This window comes from Mycosarcoma maydis, chromosome 20 (assembly GCF_000328475.2).
Source record: "Mycosarcoma maydis chromosome 20, whole genome shotgun sequence".
In the NCBI taxonomy this organism is placed as follows: domain Eukaryota; kingdom Fungi; phylum Basidiomycota; class Ustilaginomycetes; order Ustilaginales; genus Mycosarcoma; species Mycosarcoma maydis.
In genome coordinates this window covers 380,639-397,677 of record NC_026497.1, presented here as the reverse complement: position 1 = coordinate 397,677, position 17,039 = coordinate 380,639, and the positions used below count along the sequence as shown (strand labels likewise).

Genomic DNA, 17,039 nt, shown 5'->3' with positions numbered 1-17,039 from the left:
ATTGGTTGCCGTCTCGGAAGAGCAGATGGTGTTGGATTTGGTGCGATTTCTGGCGCATCCGTGTGGTCCTGCTCGGTCATGTCGCCGAATACGAATGCTGGAACCATGAGCAGTGATAGACACAGCTTGATGAGCACCATCACGTACGTACGATGCATGAGCGTCAACATGGTGTAGTAAGTTTGCCAATGTACAGCAAGAAACAGACGCGTCTCTTTGCCGTGAGAGATACCTTTATAGTTGTGCTTGATCGTGCTCGTCTCGTTGCAAGGCTTCAGCAGAACAGGCGGTTGTCAACTCCCATCTGGAGCCCTCTTCTCCACGGTTGCCTTCGCCAAGTACATCGTGCTTTCCATTTCCCACGCCCTCGATCGGCACGGCTGCAACATGGAACCCCCCAGTTCATCAAGCTTCACCCAACACGAGAGCGTGTCGTCGTTTCAAGCAAGATTTTTTCTTCGCTCGACTTGTGACGACTCCTATGCCTCAGAAATGAAGTCTCGGTTGGATACGAGAACGCGAGGTTATGAACTGCCGCCAGCAGACAGCGTGACAGACTAAGACTGAGGCGGTCATCGTCACGAGAAGAGAAGAGAGGTGCGAACAAGCTCATTAGTAATAGGAAACTTGATAACTAGAAGTAAGCAGATGAAAACAATACAATCACGAATGCTAAATGTATCACGTATGGAATTCATTGATTACGAATGTCACACTCACCCTGTCACATGGATCATTCACAGATTGCATTAGAATGCGCTGCCGTATGGCAGAGTGAGTTTTGGAGTCAGTCTATGGTTTCTAAAAACGGTGGGGCGGAGGCAGGCCGAAAAAGTGATGGGCTGTCGCAGCACACCAGGTCGAGCAATAGGCTTTGACTTGGTGAGCGACTACAAGGTGGGGGAAAAGAATATGAGACGAGAAGCACAAGGAGTGATCACGAGGATTTGTGAAGCTGGTTGAGCGAGTTCCACGTATGCCGGCGATCTTGGTGGTTTGCACGAGATGCAACTGTGCTTGTTGAGCATCAGTTCTAGCATCAACGCGTCATGAGTGTCGCTTCTTGCACCGATCGGTATTGCGTTGGTGCTAGTGCTGAAATGGAGGTTAGTGAACATGCTTCATGACGTCGTCCAGAGGGACGAGTTTCTTTTCCCAAATGAATCCCTGATCACGTAGAAGATCCACATGAAGCAGGACGGGGTGCCCAGACTTGGTTTGCTTCCACAGAACCATCCCGGTCGCGTGATTTCCAAATTGATCATCCACCAATCCCATCTGCCATCCCAATGGGCTGTTGTGATGGATGACACTGAAGTAATATTGAGCCGTAGGCCTTGGCTGCGTTCGGAAGGGGTTGAGATTCCAATTCCGTCCAGCGGTGACGGGGTGGACGCCCTCGCTCATCATTTGCTCGTACGCTTCCGGGTGGAACTCGGGTAGAGAATTTGCGTCAAACGAACCGGCCAGATCCCACTCCTTGCCGTCTCTGTGGAGCAGGTCTTTCTGAATTTGCTGCGCTCTCTGATGCATCTGATGGTCCTGCTCAGTCATCACGGCGAGAACGCCAGCGAAGAGCAGAGATAGACACAGCAGCTTGATGAGCATCATGCCGCAGGTACGATGGAAGAGCGATACCATGGTGTAGATATCTTTGCGATGTAGAGCAAAAAGAGATGCGTTTCTTTGCAGTAAGGGAAACCTTTATAGTTGTGCTTGATCGTGCTCGCCTCGTTGCTTAAGCTTCATTCAGCAGAACAGGGGTTTTTTCAACTCCCACTTAGGACCCTCTTCCGCACGGTGGCCTCCACTGAATACACTGTGCTGCCCCTTTTGCACACCCACGATGAGCACGACTACAACATGAAGTTTAACTTCATCAATCTCATAAACGCCAGGAAAAGCAAATATGTGGCTTCAAATGCAATCACAATCTGTCCTCATTTTACAACCAGCGCGCCAAAGCGATGAACTTTCGGCTGAAATTGGAATGTTCGAGAATCTAAGCTTGCCGTCAGAGACCAAACAGAGTGAGAAAGCGCTACGATTGCTAGGACTGAGAAAGCCATGATCCCAATCAGCGAAGAGAGGTGCATCCAGCCAACCTGAGTTCTGTATGGCATACTTGATGACAAGATGTACACGTATGAAGCAGGATGCAAAAAGGTACTCGCTCAGCACAGCTGACCAGCGAAGGTTTTTTGGGTTATCCAGAACTGTTCAGTCTTTGGCTTCTCAGCTCATCCACATGTATGCTAGTTTCCATCTCTGGCGCTTCGACCGAGCGGCAGGCAGCCAGGGTCACACACAACCAAGCACCAAAAGCAACACTTTTTGCCACACCTTGACTTGGTTGACATGAGTTTGTTCACGGAGGTCCGGAAAGCTGGAATAGTCGCCTGGCGAGCGACGATTGATGGCGACAAGGTGGTGCTTGCTATTCACGATTGTTCGCCATGCTCCACTGCAAGGACTCGCTAGAAATGTCAAACAATCTGCCAGCTGGCCAATTGCCGCATCGTTCCTCCCGTCGGCCATGCGTCTAGGCGCAACAGCTTCTTGCTGCGATCAGCCCTGTTCACGCGCCAGAAAGCGTACAGATCCTTGACCATCCGGTTACCCGAATCATCCATTACCGTTGTATGCAAACCCCATGTCTGACCAAGCTGGCTGTTCCATGGAATTCTCGTTGTCACATAAGCGTAGCGGCCTCGATTACCGTACATCACATCGGTCGGACCGTGAGGATATCGGTTTGCGAACATCTCCGCTTGGCTCGGAGTGTGACGCTGATCGGAGAACAGATGCGAATAGTAGTCGTGACCCGCAACGGATTGAAGCTGCTGGTCGGGTGGAAAGCTGAGTCTGATATTCTCTTTGGCTTGTTCGTAGAATTCCCTTGCTTCGCTGTTGAGTTTTGGCATTTTCACCGAGGTGGCCACGGCCGCGACGATGAGGAGGCATGTCAGTTGAAACAGTGACCTCATTTATGGATGACGCAAGGTTTTGAGGGGGCCACAATATGTGTCGTGAGCGAGGGTTATCGGAAACAGCTAAAGTTTGAGAGCCTAAAAGTCCAGCTTTATACCTTTCTCCTCGGGTGGCAAAAACGTGAATCCTCGAACTCGATGAGGCTTGATCGCAGAAGCGTCTAATCATTGCTACCCTGTCCAAGCAACAACGTACAGCAATGGGCGGTGCAGTGAAGCTCGCGTGAAGCATCGAAGCACCTCATCACAACACGACACCTGATTGCCTGAAGCTGAAAACGATGTCGGGAAACAGAGATTAGGCAGGGCCAGCACAAAGATGCGAAAATCGATCGCGCCATCCCACCGTTGCTGTCATCAGTTCAGACTCATCAAAACTGTTTGCCACTGCTGCGATACCTATGTGCAGCTCAGTCGCATTCCATAGCAACCTGCTTACCGGAATTGACAAAGGAAGCTGACCCACAGATACCGAGAAACAGTGCCATATACACAACAGAACAACACAGAACCATCACCGTTCTCGTCTCACCTCCACGGTAATTTCACTCGTGACTGTTTCTAACGCATTCACATCGCTGTCACCCACAAGAAAGCCACATCGGTCTCATTTCGAAACGGCCTACTGTCTTCTTATCTGCAGTAGAGCTTGTTGTTGCACCAACACAGCCGCATGCTTCATTTCTAGTGTAGAGCTCATCAGCTTCTTCGTCGTTGCAACAACTCTCTCTGGCATCGCAATGTATCAAGCTCATGCTCTGTCACCTGCACATGTTAGAAACTTGCCGACTTCGCAGCCTGAACAGTTAAGCCAGCATTTTAGCATGGATTTGAGCAATTGCAGTGCTTGCTGGCACCTTGATCTCCATGTCTAGTCATTCAAGCAGAGAAAAGAGCAAAGTAGGAACCTAAATATGGAAGTCTTGTGCCCAGTTCACTGGTCCTTTAACAACAGACGATGCTGGAGTTGATGAGGGTTAAAGACCGCCGAGTTCCAAGTTGGGCCAGATTGAATTCGACTTCATGCCAGAACGATGTTGAACGGAAGCTTTCAATACATTGGAGGATGAAGTTCAGCACTCAGTTGGCACGACTACGGGAATGCACTTGAAGTGCTGTATTAAGTACTGTGAGACTTCTACTGAAGCCGACATAGTAGCGGCACCTGTGGAGAGAGAATGGTGAACATTTCATAGTGGGGGAAAAAAGATATCGAAACAGAGTCTATATGGATATATAGGGCCAGTTGGAGCCGACCAACATCCTGAACAGAACGCGCACTTCTACCGGCTGGCCAGCCCTGCTAAGTTTCAGGGCTATAGACGTGACATGAACTGAAACGCTCTACGACAATTACATAGTTCTGTATGTCGGTGGTGTCGAATGAAGTGATTGTGTGTGTTCACAGACTGTGAGCCTCGCTCAAGATATCATGAAGCCTGTATCGTTGACCAGTCACGGCGCCAGAGGCCATGACTTCGACACCCAAGAGCTTGTGCGCGATCCTGCCTCCGTCTTTCTTGACCTTCCAGAATAGGAAGGCGTCCTTGTCGATGCCATCCTCGTTGAGACCCCATTTATCGACAAGCTGATGGCTGCTTGGTAGCTTGGTAAGCACATAGACCGACTTTCTGCTATCTACATGGTAGCCTTTGTAAATCGGTCCGGCATGATCTCGACCTGCGTATACCCAGGCATCTTCGATTTCTTCCCTTGACACGGGAGCGTTGAAGACGTACGGAGAACGAAAACGCCTGTCCATCATCAGGTAGGCCGTGTCAAGGTGTCTCTGTGCGGCTGACCACACAGCTCGTTCCTTGTTGTTCCAGCCCGACTGGTCGATGGCAAGAGCGGACTGTACCAACACGAGAGCCAGCAAGACCCAATACTTTTTGAGGAGCACCATGATCGAAGTGGAATAAGTTAGACGTTAGAGGGCTGTTTCACTTATCCCGCGCCCAAGTGAAAGACTTTATATCTCAATCTCGAAACACCGAAAATGTCTATACTCACAGCTTCTCTATCAAAAAGAAAGGTGCTCAAGACTCTCGTGATCTCAATCTGTTTGATGTTGTCAAAGAAACGGTTGCATTATGATTCGCTGCAAGCTCAAAGGTGGTTCTTGTTGAGAAGTGATACCTGTGAGTCTTTCTGCTCAACATGCTTCGAGGCCTTCGATAACAATACGATGCTTCGATCAGGTGGGATCGGTAAGGTGGCTCCCACCCAACGCCTCTCTCGTTGTGTTACATTGAAACAGCCATTCGACAACTAGACTTTACTAATTGTTGCAACTGTGCATTGGACGGAGCGAGCTGATGCTGTTACGTTTGGGTAGTGTACGGACTTTGACATCGGATGACACAAAGGAGAGCCTGTTCATGACTGTTGGCGGGCATAATGATCAGTCTTGTGACGGATTTCAACGAAGCCGGAGTCAAGGCCTGAAACACATTACAGCTGATCGATAGGATTGGTGGAGACCTGCCAGACATCGCATGCGTTCTAAGATCCAATCGATTGCTGCTTCTTCGACTGGCTGCCCACCTGCGGGCCATACATCGAGACGAAGAAGCTGGTGTCGGTCTTGATTGATGTGCCAGAATGCGTAAGCTTCTCTGTCCTCTCGCCCATGAAGGTTCCATGCTCTCGCCAGCGGGCTGTGGTTTGGGATTTTGGTCGTTGCAAAGATGTTCCGCTCGCTATCGTCCAAGGTCCAGAGCACAGCGCCATTGCCTGACGTTCTTGCAGTCTCCCATACCTCTGATTCGATGTTGGGCCATGCAGGAGCAATATGTGGGAGGTACTCGACTGGAGTGTAATCAGGATTGACTCCATGAACAGAGCGAAGAAAACGTAACGACGCGTTGTAGTGTTTTCTCTGCTTGTTGCTGAGCCTTGGCTGTGGCGCAACCACCTGTATGGCAAATAGGAGAAGAGTGCAGATCTTCATGGTACGACAGATGACGACTTTCTGATGATGATGGCTTTCTCGTGCAAGCAAGAAGGCATTCACTTAGTCACCACTGAAGCTGGCCCAAAAAGAACTGTTCAGCTTTTTGTACTGTCGCACTCGCACTCGCCCTCGCAACCCACTTACATACTCCTACATCAATCACAATGGTGACTTCCCAATTCGGTCTTCGAGGCGTGGGATCTTGCAAGCCTGCGAAGGCGTTTCAGCTACTACAGTACATACTGATTTCCATCTCGGCATTTACCCGAAAAAGCCGAGCGTCGAATGGCGTGTGGGGAAAGTAACACTTCGATGCCGGTCGAGAAGTCATCCGACGACTGAGTCCGTAAAAGCCAAAGCCCCGTTTTCTCTCTATGACCTCGTCCAGATGGCCTCCAGGTCCAATCCTGTTAACCGCTAGAATTGCTCCTTGAATTTGGTTCCAGCTCGAACGAAATGTATCCGTGGCGCTTGCAGAGAGATGCTTACGATGGCACTTCCGGACCGCCATGCTAGTGATAGTTCTGTGCCTTGGATAGTTGCGAGTTATGTAGAATTATGAGGTGGATGATAACGCCAGAAAGCCCGACTATGACAACCTCTGCGAGTTCCGTTGCGACAAATTCAGATCAACGTTCCCCCAGATTCGCCTCCAGCTTCACATCTTAATTCATCAGCGTGTAGCATTACGAAGCTTGGGAGCAGAGAAGTCCTGCTCAAGTGGACATACACGCCGACCGACGAAGCAGAGAGATAACACGATCCCTGAAACGAATCGTAGGAAGGCACTCACACCATAATGTCCCTCAGTTAACTCTCGAAAAGATATCGACCATGTCACCGGCGTAGTCGTGAGTGATACTGTCACATTTGTATATACATCAGTGTGCACTTGCCTTCCTGTAGATGAGCTGGACCTCCTCTAATATACTTTCATCTTAATATCTACTCGTCATTACGACTATTTACCACTATCATTACAAACTGTTCGACTAGTGCAGCCCTTAACTACTTCATACTGTCATAAATGCTTGTGCCTGTGGCCTGTGGAACAGCTTGAACGTCAGAACCTTCACTGATACTGCAGCACCTACACTGCAGGCCCAACCTCAACCATCGCCAGAGACACCACAGCCACACACCGTCGACAAGGACTCACGAGGAGTAATTGCACGCCAATCAGAACCGATCTATGCCGCATCACTGCTGAGTAAAGCGTTCATCGCAACCAGCCGTTGCCGATTCATACCACACTCGATCAACTCAGTGCGTTTCACACACATCTACGGTCTTGAGACACACAAAATTGTGACAGACCAGCCTTATTCAATTGCCGCAGAAGGTACTCGAACGTCGCCTTCGGCGCTTTCCTTTCACTCGAGCTAGAAGGAGGCCACTAGAGGCTCGAAATCCATGCAGCCCGTGCGAAAGGGCGAATACGCCGGAGAAGGCGAAGCTCGATCCGCCCACTCCAAGCATTGACCTCATCTTTCAGTTTGCTTTGTTAATGTTCTTCTCCCTCATTTTACCGTCCTGGCATGGTCGCCGCGTAATCCAGTACCTAGTAACTAGTAACCAAATTGTTACCAGCTCTTAATGCCCTGTCCGTATGTTGTTCGTCTTTTGCGCTCATTAGGTGCATTGACGGTGGGGTCGGCGCATACTTGAGTTCTCCAACACACGAGGCTAGCCACAATTTCATGCTTGCTTCATCAGCACCTCGTGCGACTTCAACTCCACAATTGTATCTGTTCATACTTTCGGTGAACTTGCTAAACACTTCGAGGACACCAGCTTCAAAGCTTCACGAGTTTACGCTTGTGGGCTGGAGCGACGCAGACCGCAGGATTGTGACTGATCAACAAGCCGCCATGCGTGGTAAAGCATGGTAATGTAGAAAGAATCAGGTAGGGACTGTGCTTGCCTGGCCGCCGAATTAGGAAGGGTATGTCCGCCTTGAAGGCATAGGTCCGCGGTACTGGCGTCTGCTATCTTGAATCATCTAGACCTCACCAACAAACTTGGGATGCTTGTGCATGGTATCCTGTCCTTGATCATGTCAGCATAGCCACAACTTGCGATCCGTATTGCGAATCCTGTTTGACATCCAGTTCCTCTCTTTCTTCTGACTAGTGACGCCCCCGTACGGAGGGAATAGAGCTTTCGTTGTGAACAAATGCAGAAGCGACGACCGTATCGTTCGGGGTGCCATACTACCTGTGAGAAGAGGCGTGATCCATTCCGACATGCCAAGAAGCATTAACGTCTCATTGGGTGGTTACGTTTTGAGCTCACTCGATACCCGATCGGCTTTGAGGCTTGCATAATCTTGGTCAGCTTGCTCTAATGGACATTCGTGATCCAGACAGGAGAATTTCCACGAAAACGTCGGAAAGTTGGCAATTTACGTAGTTCTCACGCAAAGAGGAAGGTGTGGTGAGGAAGCAGGTGGTGGCTGTTGGTTCTCAAAGACGGCAACGGCAAGTGTGGTGGCTGTTTCAAGGCCGTTGGACCGGCTGCTTGAGTTTGAGTATCCGGAACGTCCGGCTAGCAAAGTGCAGCCAAGTTTCGAGCGGATCGTGCCCCGCGCACGCAACCGAGCAGCTGAACATGTGTGAGATGGGTTCACGAGCTGACAAGACGAAGGAAGTGAGCTTATTGTATCAGAGGCGCGAATCTACTTAAGGAAGGGGGTATGGACTCAATTTCCAACCGAACTACCAGTTCACTGGGCTCTCCACCGGCCAGACGAGCAAAAGCTTCACCAAGATGTTGACTCTCGCTATCTCACTCATACTCATTGCATTTCTGGCATGTGTATTGGGCACAGATGGCACCCTTCCGGCAAAGGTGCAGATCCCCGAACGCCAATTGTTTCCGGTAATGGAACTCGATCCAGCTTTCAATGATATTCCAGGCGGAAACCTGGGCCCAAGAGCGCCCCTCGCTCCAGGTAGACTGATCGAGGTTCCCACCTGGAAAAACACCAACACAGCTGAGGGCAGTGATCATGTAGCTACTCTAGAACCATCCGCACATCCATCGCTTTCCGGGACCTTAGTGCCATCTTCTTCTAGGCGAAACGGCCTCCGCACTCGCCCTCCATCCATACATGTACTCGAAGGAAATCCTGGGGTGACGATCTCGACGCTGCCAGGCTCAAGTGCAAGCCGATCACAATTCCGGCTTCCCTATCATCTTCCTGCTTTTGAGTTGAGAGGGCAGAGATGGGGGCCATACCAAGTTGGAACTGACAGGTTCGCGCTACAAGCCTACCCTCTGGACCTTCCGGCGTTCCGACATCTCTATCAAGGCTATGCTCTTCGCTCATGGAAGCCATGGAACTTTGAGCATTTCATAGCCAATGATGCTTTCTCGGCTGCAGGTATTAGGTTCCAGCCTGATCCTTCTGTGCTGCTAGCTATTCGCGGCCTTATATGGCGTTCGTTGCAAACAGAAGGCATTGCTCCTCGACTCGTGAGTCAAGGTGAAACTTTGATTCAGGGCGATTACCTCTGGCCGCCTGTCGAAATTACAAGATTTGGCAGCGATGATCTCGACATTGTGCGCTCTTTACTCACCCAACGCATCCGACAAGCTATAGCGGAACAGATCAGCGTGCACTCGATCGGACGTCCCAGACTGTTTCATCTCGAGGTCATAATTGGGCATCAGGTCCGACACATCCTCATGGTACCCGCCCGGGTTCCTAGGTTCTTCGATCCTTCGCGCTCTTTTGCAGACTCGCAACCTTGGTTCTTCTTTGAAGGTATGAGAGCAACAGGAAACAGATTGGCTTTTCTCGGCGCGACATTCTTGCCAAAGGACGTAGAATGGGTGCTACTCAAGTCTCAAACTATCCAGGTTGCCTTGCCTTCACTTGCCCGGGTACCTCGTTCGCTTCGACCAGTTTGAGACTCGGTATGTCATTTGCGTTCTCATGATTCTAAGTGCTCAGTCGTCCGAGCCAGCGCTCCTTTCCGAACAGAAATACGAGAAGACATGTCTGTGATTATCTTCAGGGACAATCTGGCGTGACTCAGGGGTGAAAGTTGCGACCAACAATTACGTGTCGCCACCGACGCCCCATACACCAACGTCTGTTTTGGTGATTTCGAATTGGGTAGATACAATAACCAGCGTCCTGTGTTCACGATTGCATCGTGACGCTTGGTGGATCAAGCGTATTCATGGTTATCATCTTGACTCTTCGCAAGCAATGGCCTCATTAAGAAGTCGTTGACCCACTCTCTAGAGAGACTCAAACCGGCCCCGAGTCAGCGTGGCACACGCCACTAATGGAAAGAGGTGATGAGTTTAAAGCTAGGAATGTGCGTTTAAGAGCTTGAGGAGGCTTTCGGTTTACCGTCGGCCATACAAGCGTAGCGACGAGCAATGAAGCGAAGGAGCAATTACAAATGCAAAGTGGGCAGGCGAATCGAGTTCCGCCGTGTCCCGCGCTCTTTATCCTTTTGCGCTTGACACGTGAGGTCATTGGTATGGCCCAGACGCAGCAACTAGATGCGAGTAGTGTTCAGAGTGCAGTGGGTTCGATGACATCCAATCTGCAAAGCCAAAGCTTCGGCCTGAATGGCGAAGATGCCCCTGTTTCACCCAGAGAGCCGTGGGCTTCTTGTCTTGGCTTGAAGCTGATCTTTTGAGACCGACGTCATACCCCTAGCAACATACTAGTGCTTCACGGATGTCCATGTAGATAAAGAGGGCATCCTAGCCGGCTTGCCAGCACTGTGTCCTCGATCATGTTGGTCGTTCTTTGGATCTCTCTGCTGGGGAGCATTCCATTCGATTCGCTTTAAGATGCGTCTGCACATTTTCGAAGGCTCGCTATTCCTGTTGGTAGCTATTCTTCTTGACGGCGTCCGTACCGCCGGAAACAGCGGTCAGAACGATTCTCCAGAGTATCGCCTCTTTCCTTCCTCGAACCAACAGCAGTCTCGAACATACGCGAGTTTGTTCTACTCCCCAACATCGGATTCGAGTGCAGGCAGCACTCAGTATGGCAGTTCAGAAACTATTCCAAGTACGCAGCAAGTTCAAACGGCAAGATTGCATCCAATTTCGCGTCCGCAGCAGTCAAACGCGTTACCGTCTGACAAGGAACTTTTCGACACTGTTGAGCAACAAGGGACCTCGGAACCAGACCAACGTCACTCGCCTTCTTTCTACGAGCGAAAATCACAACCCCAAAGGTACGAGATAGCGCAATTCGTTGCGAGTGACGGCGGAGTCTATGGACCGTATACCTTGGGAGGCGATAGATTTCAAACCAAAGCATACCCTCTGGACATTCCCTTGCTGTCGTCCTTGTATCAGCATGGCCGATGGCGACCGATCATGTTTGAAAGGTATTACTGGCAAGGGATGTTTCTGCCTCAATCGCTTTATTATCGGCCAGACCCTGTGCTCTTGAAGCGTCTACAAGAGAGGATCGAGATGCAGTTTTTTTCTCATGGATGGAGACTCGAGCCTGTTGACACGAAAGAGGGAGGAGTATGGCAAGGAGAGTTTCTGTGGCCACCTGTTCGACCTCGTACTTTCAAGACGGGAGTGCAGATCTCTCTTAGGGCTAAGGAGCAGATGGCAGGCGCAGCTGTATGGGAATCGAGCCAGCACAAGCTAGGCGTGCCCAGAGTATGGACGATTACTTTGCCTGCTGGCGGCAGACAGTCTGAGAGGCATATCATGATGAGCTCTGTAGATCCAGCGAGATTCACGGATCTGGACAAGTTTAATGGCAAGTCGGACTTCTGGCTCTTCCATGAAGCCATGACTGACGTCCTTGATGCCAGAAACAGACCCCGAATGATTCTTCTCGGCGGCATGTTCCTACCCAAGGGCGCTGTTGGGTTCCTGCAGCAGCATGGATACATCCGGCCTGCTTTTTCACGCACTTTTGGCCGTCCTCTATAATCAGGGATGTCGACGCATGCGTTGGCAGAGCAAATGGGCTTTACCGCTCGCTTGTGATCACTGTCTCATTCCATAACATCGACATTAACGTGCTGAAGCGTTAATTTGGGTAAATCATCGAGGGTGACGCTGAACTGGTGACGCTTGGGAGTGTGAGCATGTGATTCAAGTCTCTGAATTCATCTTCAGAAACCGCAGCAACCGCTGAAGTTGGGATTCCAAGCATTCCGAGCGGATCTTGCGCAAGCTGCGGAAATAATAAGAGGAAGAGGTCGGAGTTGGGCTTCTGAAGCTGGGAGTCGTGCGAATAGTGTGCCGGGAGGAGGGCAAATGACAAAGGAGAGCAACAAACGGAATAACCATCCGGCGTGAGGAGTTGTTTTCACCTCCAGGTGGTGGTTTCCCAGACCAGTTTATGTTAAGGATCAGAAGACAAGAGAAAAATTACAGGAGAGGAGAGTGAATGAAAAGGACTAACCATAAAGTGTGCAAGTCGAACACCGCCTTCCTAAACCCTCTTGCTGTTTCTTCGAGTTGCGGGTCTGTTAACGAGTCACCATGCTCTTAGGCTTTCACAATGGAAATCAGAGACATAAATAGTCACGAGGGGCCCGGAACTGTGTTTGGCGTTCTAGTGGTCTGGGGTGCCTCATCTTCACATCCTACAGTAGCCACTAGAGTGCTGTTGAGTGCTACTCCAGTGATAGGGACAACATGCGGACAAATATCTTCTTTCTTTCGCTAGACATTATCCTGCTGGCCTGCTTGGCTGCAGCAATGGATGGCTGGGATGAAGGAGCAATGGCCGACTCACCATTCGGATCCGACTCGGGGACTTCTGACTCTGGATGGCTGGATGACTTACCTTCAGATCAAGACTTGCACGATGCCATGACAAAGCATCCGTCTCGTGCAGGATTCCCCTTGTACAGCTTTCGCAGAGACCAGCCGGCTTGGCTGCCTTCGGGAGGACAACGTAGGCACGGCAGGTCGCACCACTATATTCCGCGATTTAAACGGAACGTCGATGGATTGATGTTCGGTCCGCTAAGCATTGGTCTTGACCGGTTCCAAGTATTCAATTATCCACATAGTTTGCCACATCTTCAGGCCACATACTCGTACGGAAACGACTGGACGCCCATCAACTTTGAGCTTCTGAGACAAGCCGAACTCTTGCATACGGGCGTCTGGACATACAGACCTGAGCCTCACTTGCTTGACGATATAGCGATTGCCTTTGAGCGATGGCACCGATTCCAAAGTCGCAAACCCGAGCGAGTCGTAGGTTCCTATGGGCTTCGGCACGGCCAGTTCACTTGGCCACCGGTCGAGTTCCTAACTGATGTGCATTCTCGACGCCTGGTTATGCCCGAATCCGCCATAACGCATCTTCGATCGGAAGTAATTGGTGGACTGGAATCCCATGGCGCTGACGTTGCCCATGTCTACCATCTTTCGCTACCAACGGCTCATGGCACACGACACATAATGATGACGCGTCTCGACACTGTCATGAACACAAATCTGCGTAGGCGAAGCAAAAACTCGGATTTCTGGCTGCTACTGGAGACGCTAACGACGCCAGCAAGCTGGTACCGTCTCGAAACCAACAGGAACATCTATGCTATATTGGGTGGCATGTTCTTACCGAAAGACGCTCCTGAGCTATTCAAGGAGCACATGTATCCTGTTCGCGTCAATACTCACTAACTGACAGTCGTGAGTGGATCGTGTTCAGTCTGTCAGCTTCTGCTTTCGCTGCATACTGAGAGGCGAGAGAGTGTGCGAGAAAGAGAGACAAGGCGCCGTGTCAAGTATCTCACCGAAAATCACTCACGACTGAATGGCTGATTCGTGATTTTTCGTGGTTGTGGGCGAGTTGTTCACGATTCACGATTCACGATTCACGATTCGCGATTCACGATTCACGATTGAACCCTGCGTCACTTGACACATATTCGTGATTTGGACAACCGGCGTGTGCCTTCCGCCGGCGGCGGATACGCGTCTTTTTGGTACGAGTCTGAGAGTCTAAACTCGCCTGAGCCTATTCACGATTTACGGCGACCTGCTCATCTCAGCTTATCTTGTGTGACGGCCTCTGCTCCGATCGCGAGCAGACCTCACCAACAGGTCAAACTTTCCCTGCTAGCTCCATCTGTCTAGGAGCACATGTGGCTGCCATGGGTAGTTCGTTATCGCTGGCGCGCTTATAGCAAACGCAGGAGATCATTCAGCACACCCACTTCTACCATACAGGAAGAAACTGCGACGACATTCACAGATTGAATGCAGCGGTAGTTTAAATTGGCATCACCAGCATGGACGACTCCGGATCGGATGGTCGCCAGACCGTACCACTGGAGAGACCAACGCTGCTGCCGAGTGCCGCTTCACCCACCGTAATTACGTCGCATCTGCCACCAATCAAGTCGTTGCAGGCCAGCCATGACAGCAAGCATCGCCGTCATTCGCCATTTGGGCATCGAAAGAGAAGCAAGCCGACTACAGAGCCGCACCGTCCTCCTGCCTATACAAGCCAAGGTCTGCCCAGCTCCAATACACTACAGACGTTCCTCAGTGTCACCGATGTTCCTTACTCAGGTCATCCCAGCCAAAGAGGCCACGCTGACGCTGTCGCTGTCGCGTCGTATGATACTCATGGCCACTCATTTGGTCTTGGACATGCCTGGAGCGTGCGCAAGACACCGATATTCTCTGGCCTCGTTGCACCTCTCTCCATCGTCCTGGAAGTACCAGGGTTGACTTCGAAATGGTACGCCAAGATCGACCAAAACGGCATCGTAGAACGCTTCATCGACAACCCAACCATTCTTACCGTTGGCCTAGCCATCTCTCTCAGCGCTGCCGTCGTAGGCAACGTTGCAATCATCTTTCGATTCCTCGAAATCCTGCGACCGCGCCAGAGCATCATCCTGGCTTTTGCAGGTTTCATGCTGCATGACTTGATCAACGTTGTGGCGCTTGCTACGTTTGGTGGTATTTATGGACCCAAACACGATGGTCTTAGCCTGAGTGCCTCCTATTGGATGGTCTGTGCTTCGACCATAACTTCGACGCTTGTGACCATCAGCTTGGTCGCCGACTACGTTCGAACAAACGACTTCCGACATGCAGGCTCCGGCTTGACGCAGCTGCAAAAGGGACTCGTATTGGCAGGTATGGGTCTACTGCTCTACCTCTCACTCGGATCGCTTATCTTCGTTTTCGTCATCAAGATTGACTTTATCACGGCACTCTACTTTTCTTGCGCGACGGTTTTAACGGTGGGATTTGGCGATGTGGTGCCGGCCAGTCCTGGAGCCAAGGTGCTTGTGATTCTGTATGCACCGACCGGTATCGTACTTGTAGCGATCGTAGTATCGGCTGCTAGAAATGCGATCCTCGAGACTTTTCAAGCGGCATTACTGGCCAAGTCCAAGGAACGGCGTCGACGCATCGCAGAACGCAGAGCAGCACAAAAGGAGCACAAGCGACAGGATCGTGCGTTACGCAAGATCATGCCGCGCACCTTCACCTTTGGTCCTGGCACAGCGCTCATCAGTCACAATGGCGATGACCAGGCCAACGACTTTGCAGAAGCGCTCGCCAAGATGGAGCAGCAAGCCGCCGCTAGTCGCGATCTACCCATTGATGCCCAAGCCAATGCTGACGCCACAGCTCCGCCATCCGTCAACACTACTGCAGCAACTTCTGACGACAACGCAAAGATCGGCGCCGAAATCGATGCGGTTGTCGAAACGTCAAGTCTGGCTACAGCCGGCGACCCTGCCTTACAGCGCGAGATCAGCGCGCTTCAGCAACATCTTCTCATGGCCAAACAGCGAACCGAAGAGGATTTCCGGCAATTCGAAGAGCACGCACGTCGCGAATCCATCGTCGCTGCGCGCATGAAGCTCGCTCTAGCCGCATCGGTGACAGCTGGCTTCTGGCTTCTGGGCGCCTTGGCGTTTACGTATGCCGAGAGTTGGAGCTACGGAGGTGCCATGTGGTTCTGTTTTATTGCGATGATCACGATCGGATACGGAGACTACCATCCTGCAACGCAGCTCGGAAGAGCCATCTTTGTGATTTGGGGACTGATGGGTGTAGCTGTGTTGACAATCTTGTTGGCCGTGGTACAGGATGCGTTTGGTAGCATCTTCCATCGGCTGCTAACCAAGTCGACATCGAGACTGTTTGATCGGGCGGAGACCAGGGCGAGGAAGAGGCGGTTGAGGAAGAAAAAAGAAGAGAACGTGGGCAGGAATGACATTGAAGGGATGACGACGGAAATAGCCGACAACCGCCACAGTTCAAGTCAAGCACGACGTCGAAGAAGGGGTCGTCCTGGCCATCCGCAGAGAAAGAGCGAAGGCGACGCGGCGCAGCACAACCGTTCGCAGATCAAAGCTGTGGCAGCAATGGAGAGAAAGAGCATGGATGCATGTATCGAACGTGGGCATCAAAGCAGATCATCCGAGGCGCTGAATGAAGCACTGGACACTACGCAAAGATTGGCTCTTCCCTCTTTTCACCTCGACAGCACCGCAGACCACGCTGGCAAGAACATGGGCGAGCATCACTTTTCTCTGCCAGCGCATGCCGCAGCGCGAATGGAAGATGCGCTGGTGGGCACACCCCAAAAGCTCGCGCTCGCCGCCCTGCAGACCTTCCAACACTCTGTGCGCGTGCTCGAGCTGCACGACACGCTCATCTCGCAAGCCATGACCGACATCCCTGCACTTCGGCACTACTACAACTCTCGACAGCAATCGACCAAGCTTTGCGCGTCTTGCACCAAGAGCGATGGCAAGGATACCGATCTACGCGCAGGAGCGAGCCTCGATCCAGAAATCGCGCTGCAGAATCTGCACGCATCGATCCGACAGACAGCCAATCCCGAGTACGAGAAAGTGGCTAAACTCGTGGTTGCCAACGTGGAATTTGAGCATCATCTGAGGGTACTATTGGATGGATTTCAAGGGCTCAAGGATCGCGTCGAGGGTTTCAAGCAAGTTCAGCTGCAGCGAAGTAGGACCATGTCGACGTCGGCGTCCGAGAGACACAAAGTGGTGCCGCAGCAGAGCCGCGCGTCACAATCGTGAAGCAACGGCGCCGGATGAAACGCCTTTGCATCGATCTTGCATCCTCTAGAG

General features: G+C 51.3%; 8 protein-coding genes across 8 annotated transcripts; 4 read left to right on the top strand and 4 right to left on the bottom strand.

Annotated features, from left to right (window-relative positions):
* Positions 1-1,107: 1,107 nt before the first annotated feature.
* Positions 1,108-1,611, bottom strand: UMAG_05932 (uncharacterized protein; the record flags this gene model as incomplete). Its single annotated transcript, XM_011393966.1, has 1 exon — positions 1,108-1,611. One exon carries the CDS (start codon positions 1,609-1,611, stop codon positions 1,108-1,110), a length of 504 nt encoding a protein of 167 aa, XP_011392268.1.
* An 875-nt stretch (positions 1,612-2,486) lies between these two features.
* On the bottom strand, positions 2,487-2,987 carry UMAG_05931 (uncharacterized protein; the record flags this gene model as incomplete). Its single annotated transcript, XM_011393965.1, has 1 exon — positions 2,487-2,987. One exon carries the CDS (start codon positions 2,985-2,987, stop codon positions 2,487-2,489), a length of 501 nt encoding a protein of 166 aa, XP_011392267.1.
* Positions 2,988-4,392: 1,405 nt separating this feature from the next.
* On the bottom strand, positions 4,393-4,896 carry UMAG_05930 (uncharacterized protein; the record flags this gene model as incomplete). Its single annotated transcript, XM_011393964.1, has 1 exon — positions 4,393-4,896. The coding sequence occupies one exon, from the start codon at positions 4,894-4,896 to the stop codon at positions 4,393-4,395; it is 504 nt and encodes a 167-aa protein (XP_011392266.1).
* A 473-nt stretch (positions 4,897-5,369) lies between these two features.
* On the bottom strand, positions 5,370-5,943 carry UMAG_05929 (uncharacterized protein; the record flags this gene model as incomplete). The annotated part of the gene is made up of 2 exons (XM_011393963.1): positions 5,370-5,434; positions 5,538-5,943. 2 exons carry the CDS (start codon positions 5,941-5,943, stop codon positions 5,370-5,372), a joined length of 471 nt encoding a protein of 156 aa, XP_011392265.1.
* Positions 5,944-8,715: 2,772 nt separating this feature from the next.
* Positions 8,716-9,861, top strand: UMAG_05928 (uncharacterized protein; the record flags this gene model as incomplete). Its single annotated transcript, XM_011393962.1, has 1 exon — positions 8,716-9,861. The coding sequence occupies one exon, from the start codon at positions 8,716-8,718 to the stop codon at positions 9,859-9,861; it is 1,146 nt and encodes a 381-aa protein (XP_011392264.1).
* A 903-nt stretch (positions 9,862-10,764) lies between these two features.
* On the top strand, positions 10,765-11,877 carry UMAG_05927 (uncharacterized protein; the record flags this gene model as incomplete). The annotated part of the gene is made up of 1 exon (XM_011393961.1): positions 10,765-11,877. One exon carries the CDS (start codon positions 10,765-10,767, stop codon positions 11,875-11,877), a length of 1,113 nt encoding a protein of 370 aa, XP_011392263.1.
* Positions 11,878-12,591: 714 nt separating this feature from the next.
* On the top strand, positions 12,592-13,590 carry UMAG_05926 (uncharacterized protein; the record flags this gene model as incomplete). The annotated part of the gene is made up of 1 exon (XM_011393960.1): positions 12,592-13,590. The coding sequence occupies one exon, from the start codon at positions 12,592-12,594 to the stop codon at positions 13,588-13,590; it is 999 nt and encodes a 332-aa protein (XP_011392262.1).
* A 611-nt stretch (positions 13,591-14,201) lies between these two features.
* UMAG_05925 (uncharacterized protein) lies at positions 14,202-16,988 on the top strand (the record flags this gene model as incomplete). Its single annotated transcript, XM_011393959.1, has 1 exon — positions 14,202-16,988. One exon carries the CDS (start codon positions 14,202-14,204, stop codon positions 16,986-16,988), a length of 2,787 nt encoding a protein of 928 aa, XP_011392261.1.
* Positions 16,989-17,039: the final 51 nt, after the last annotated feature.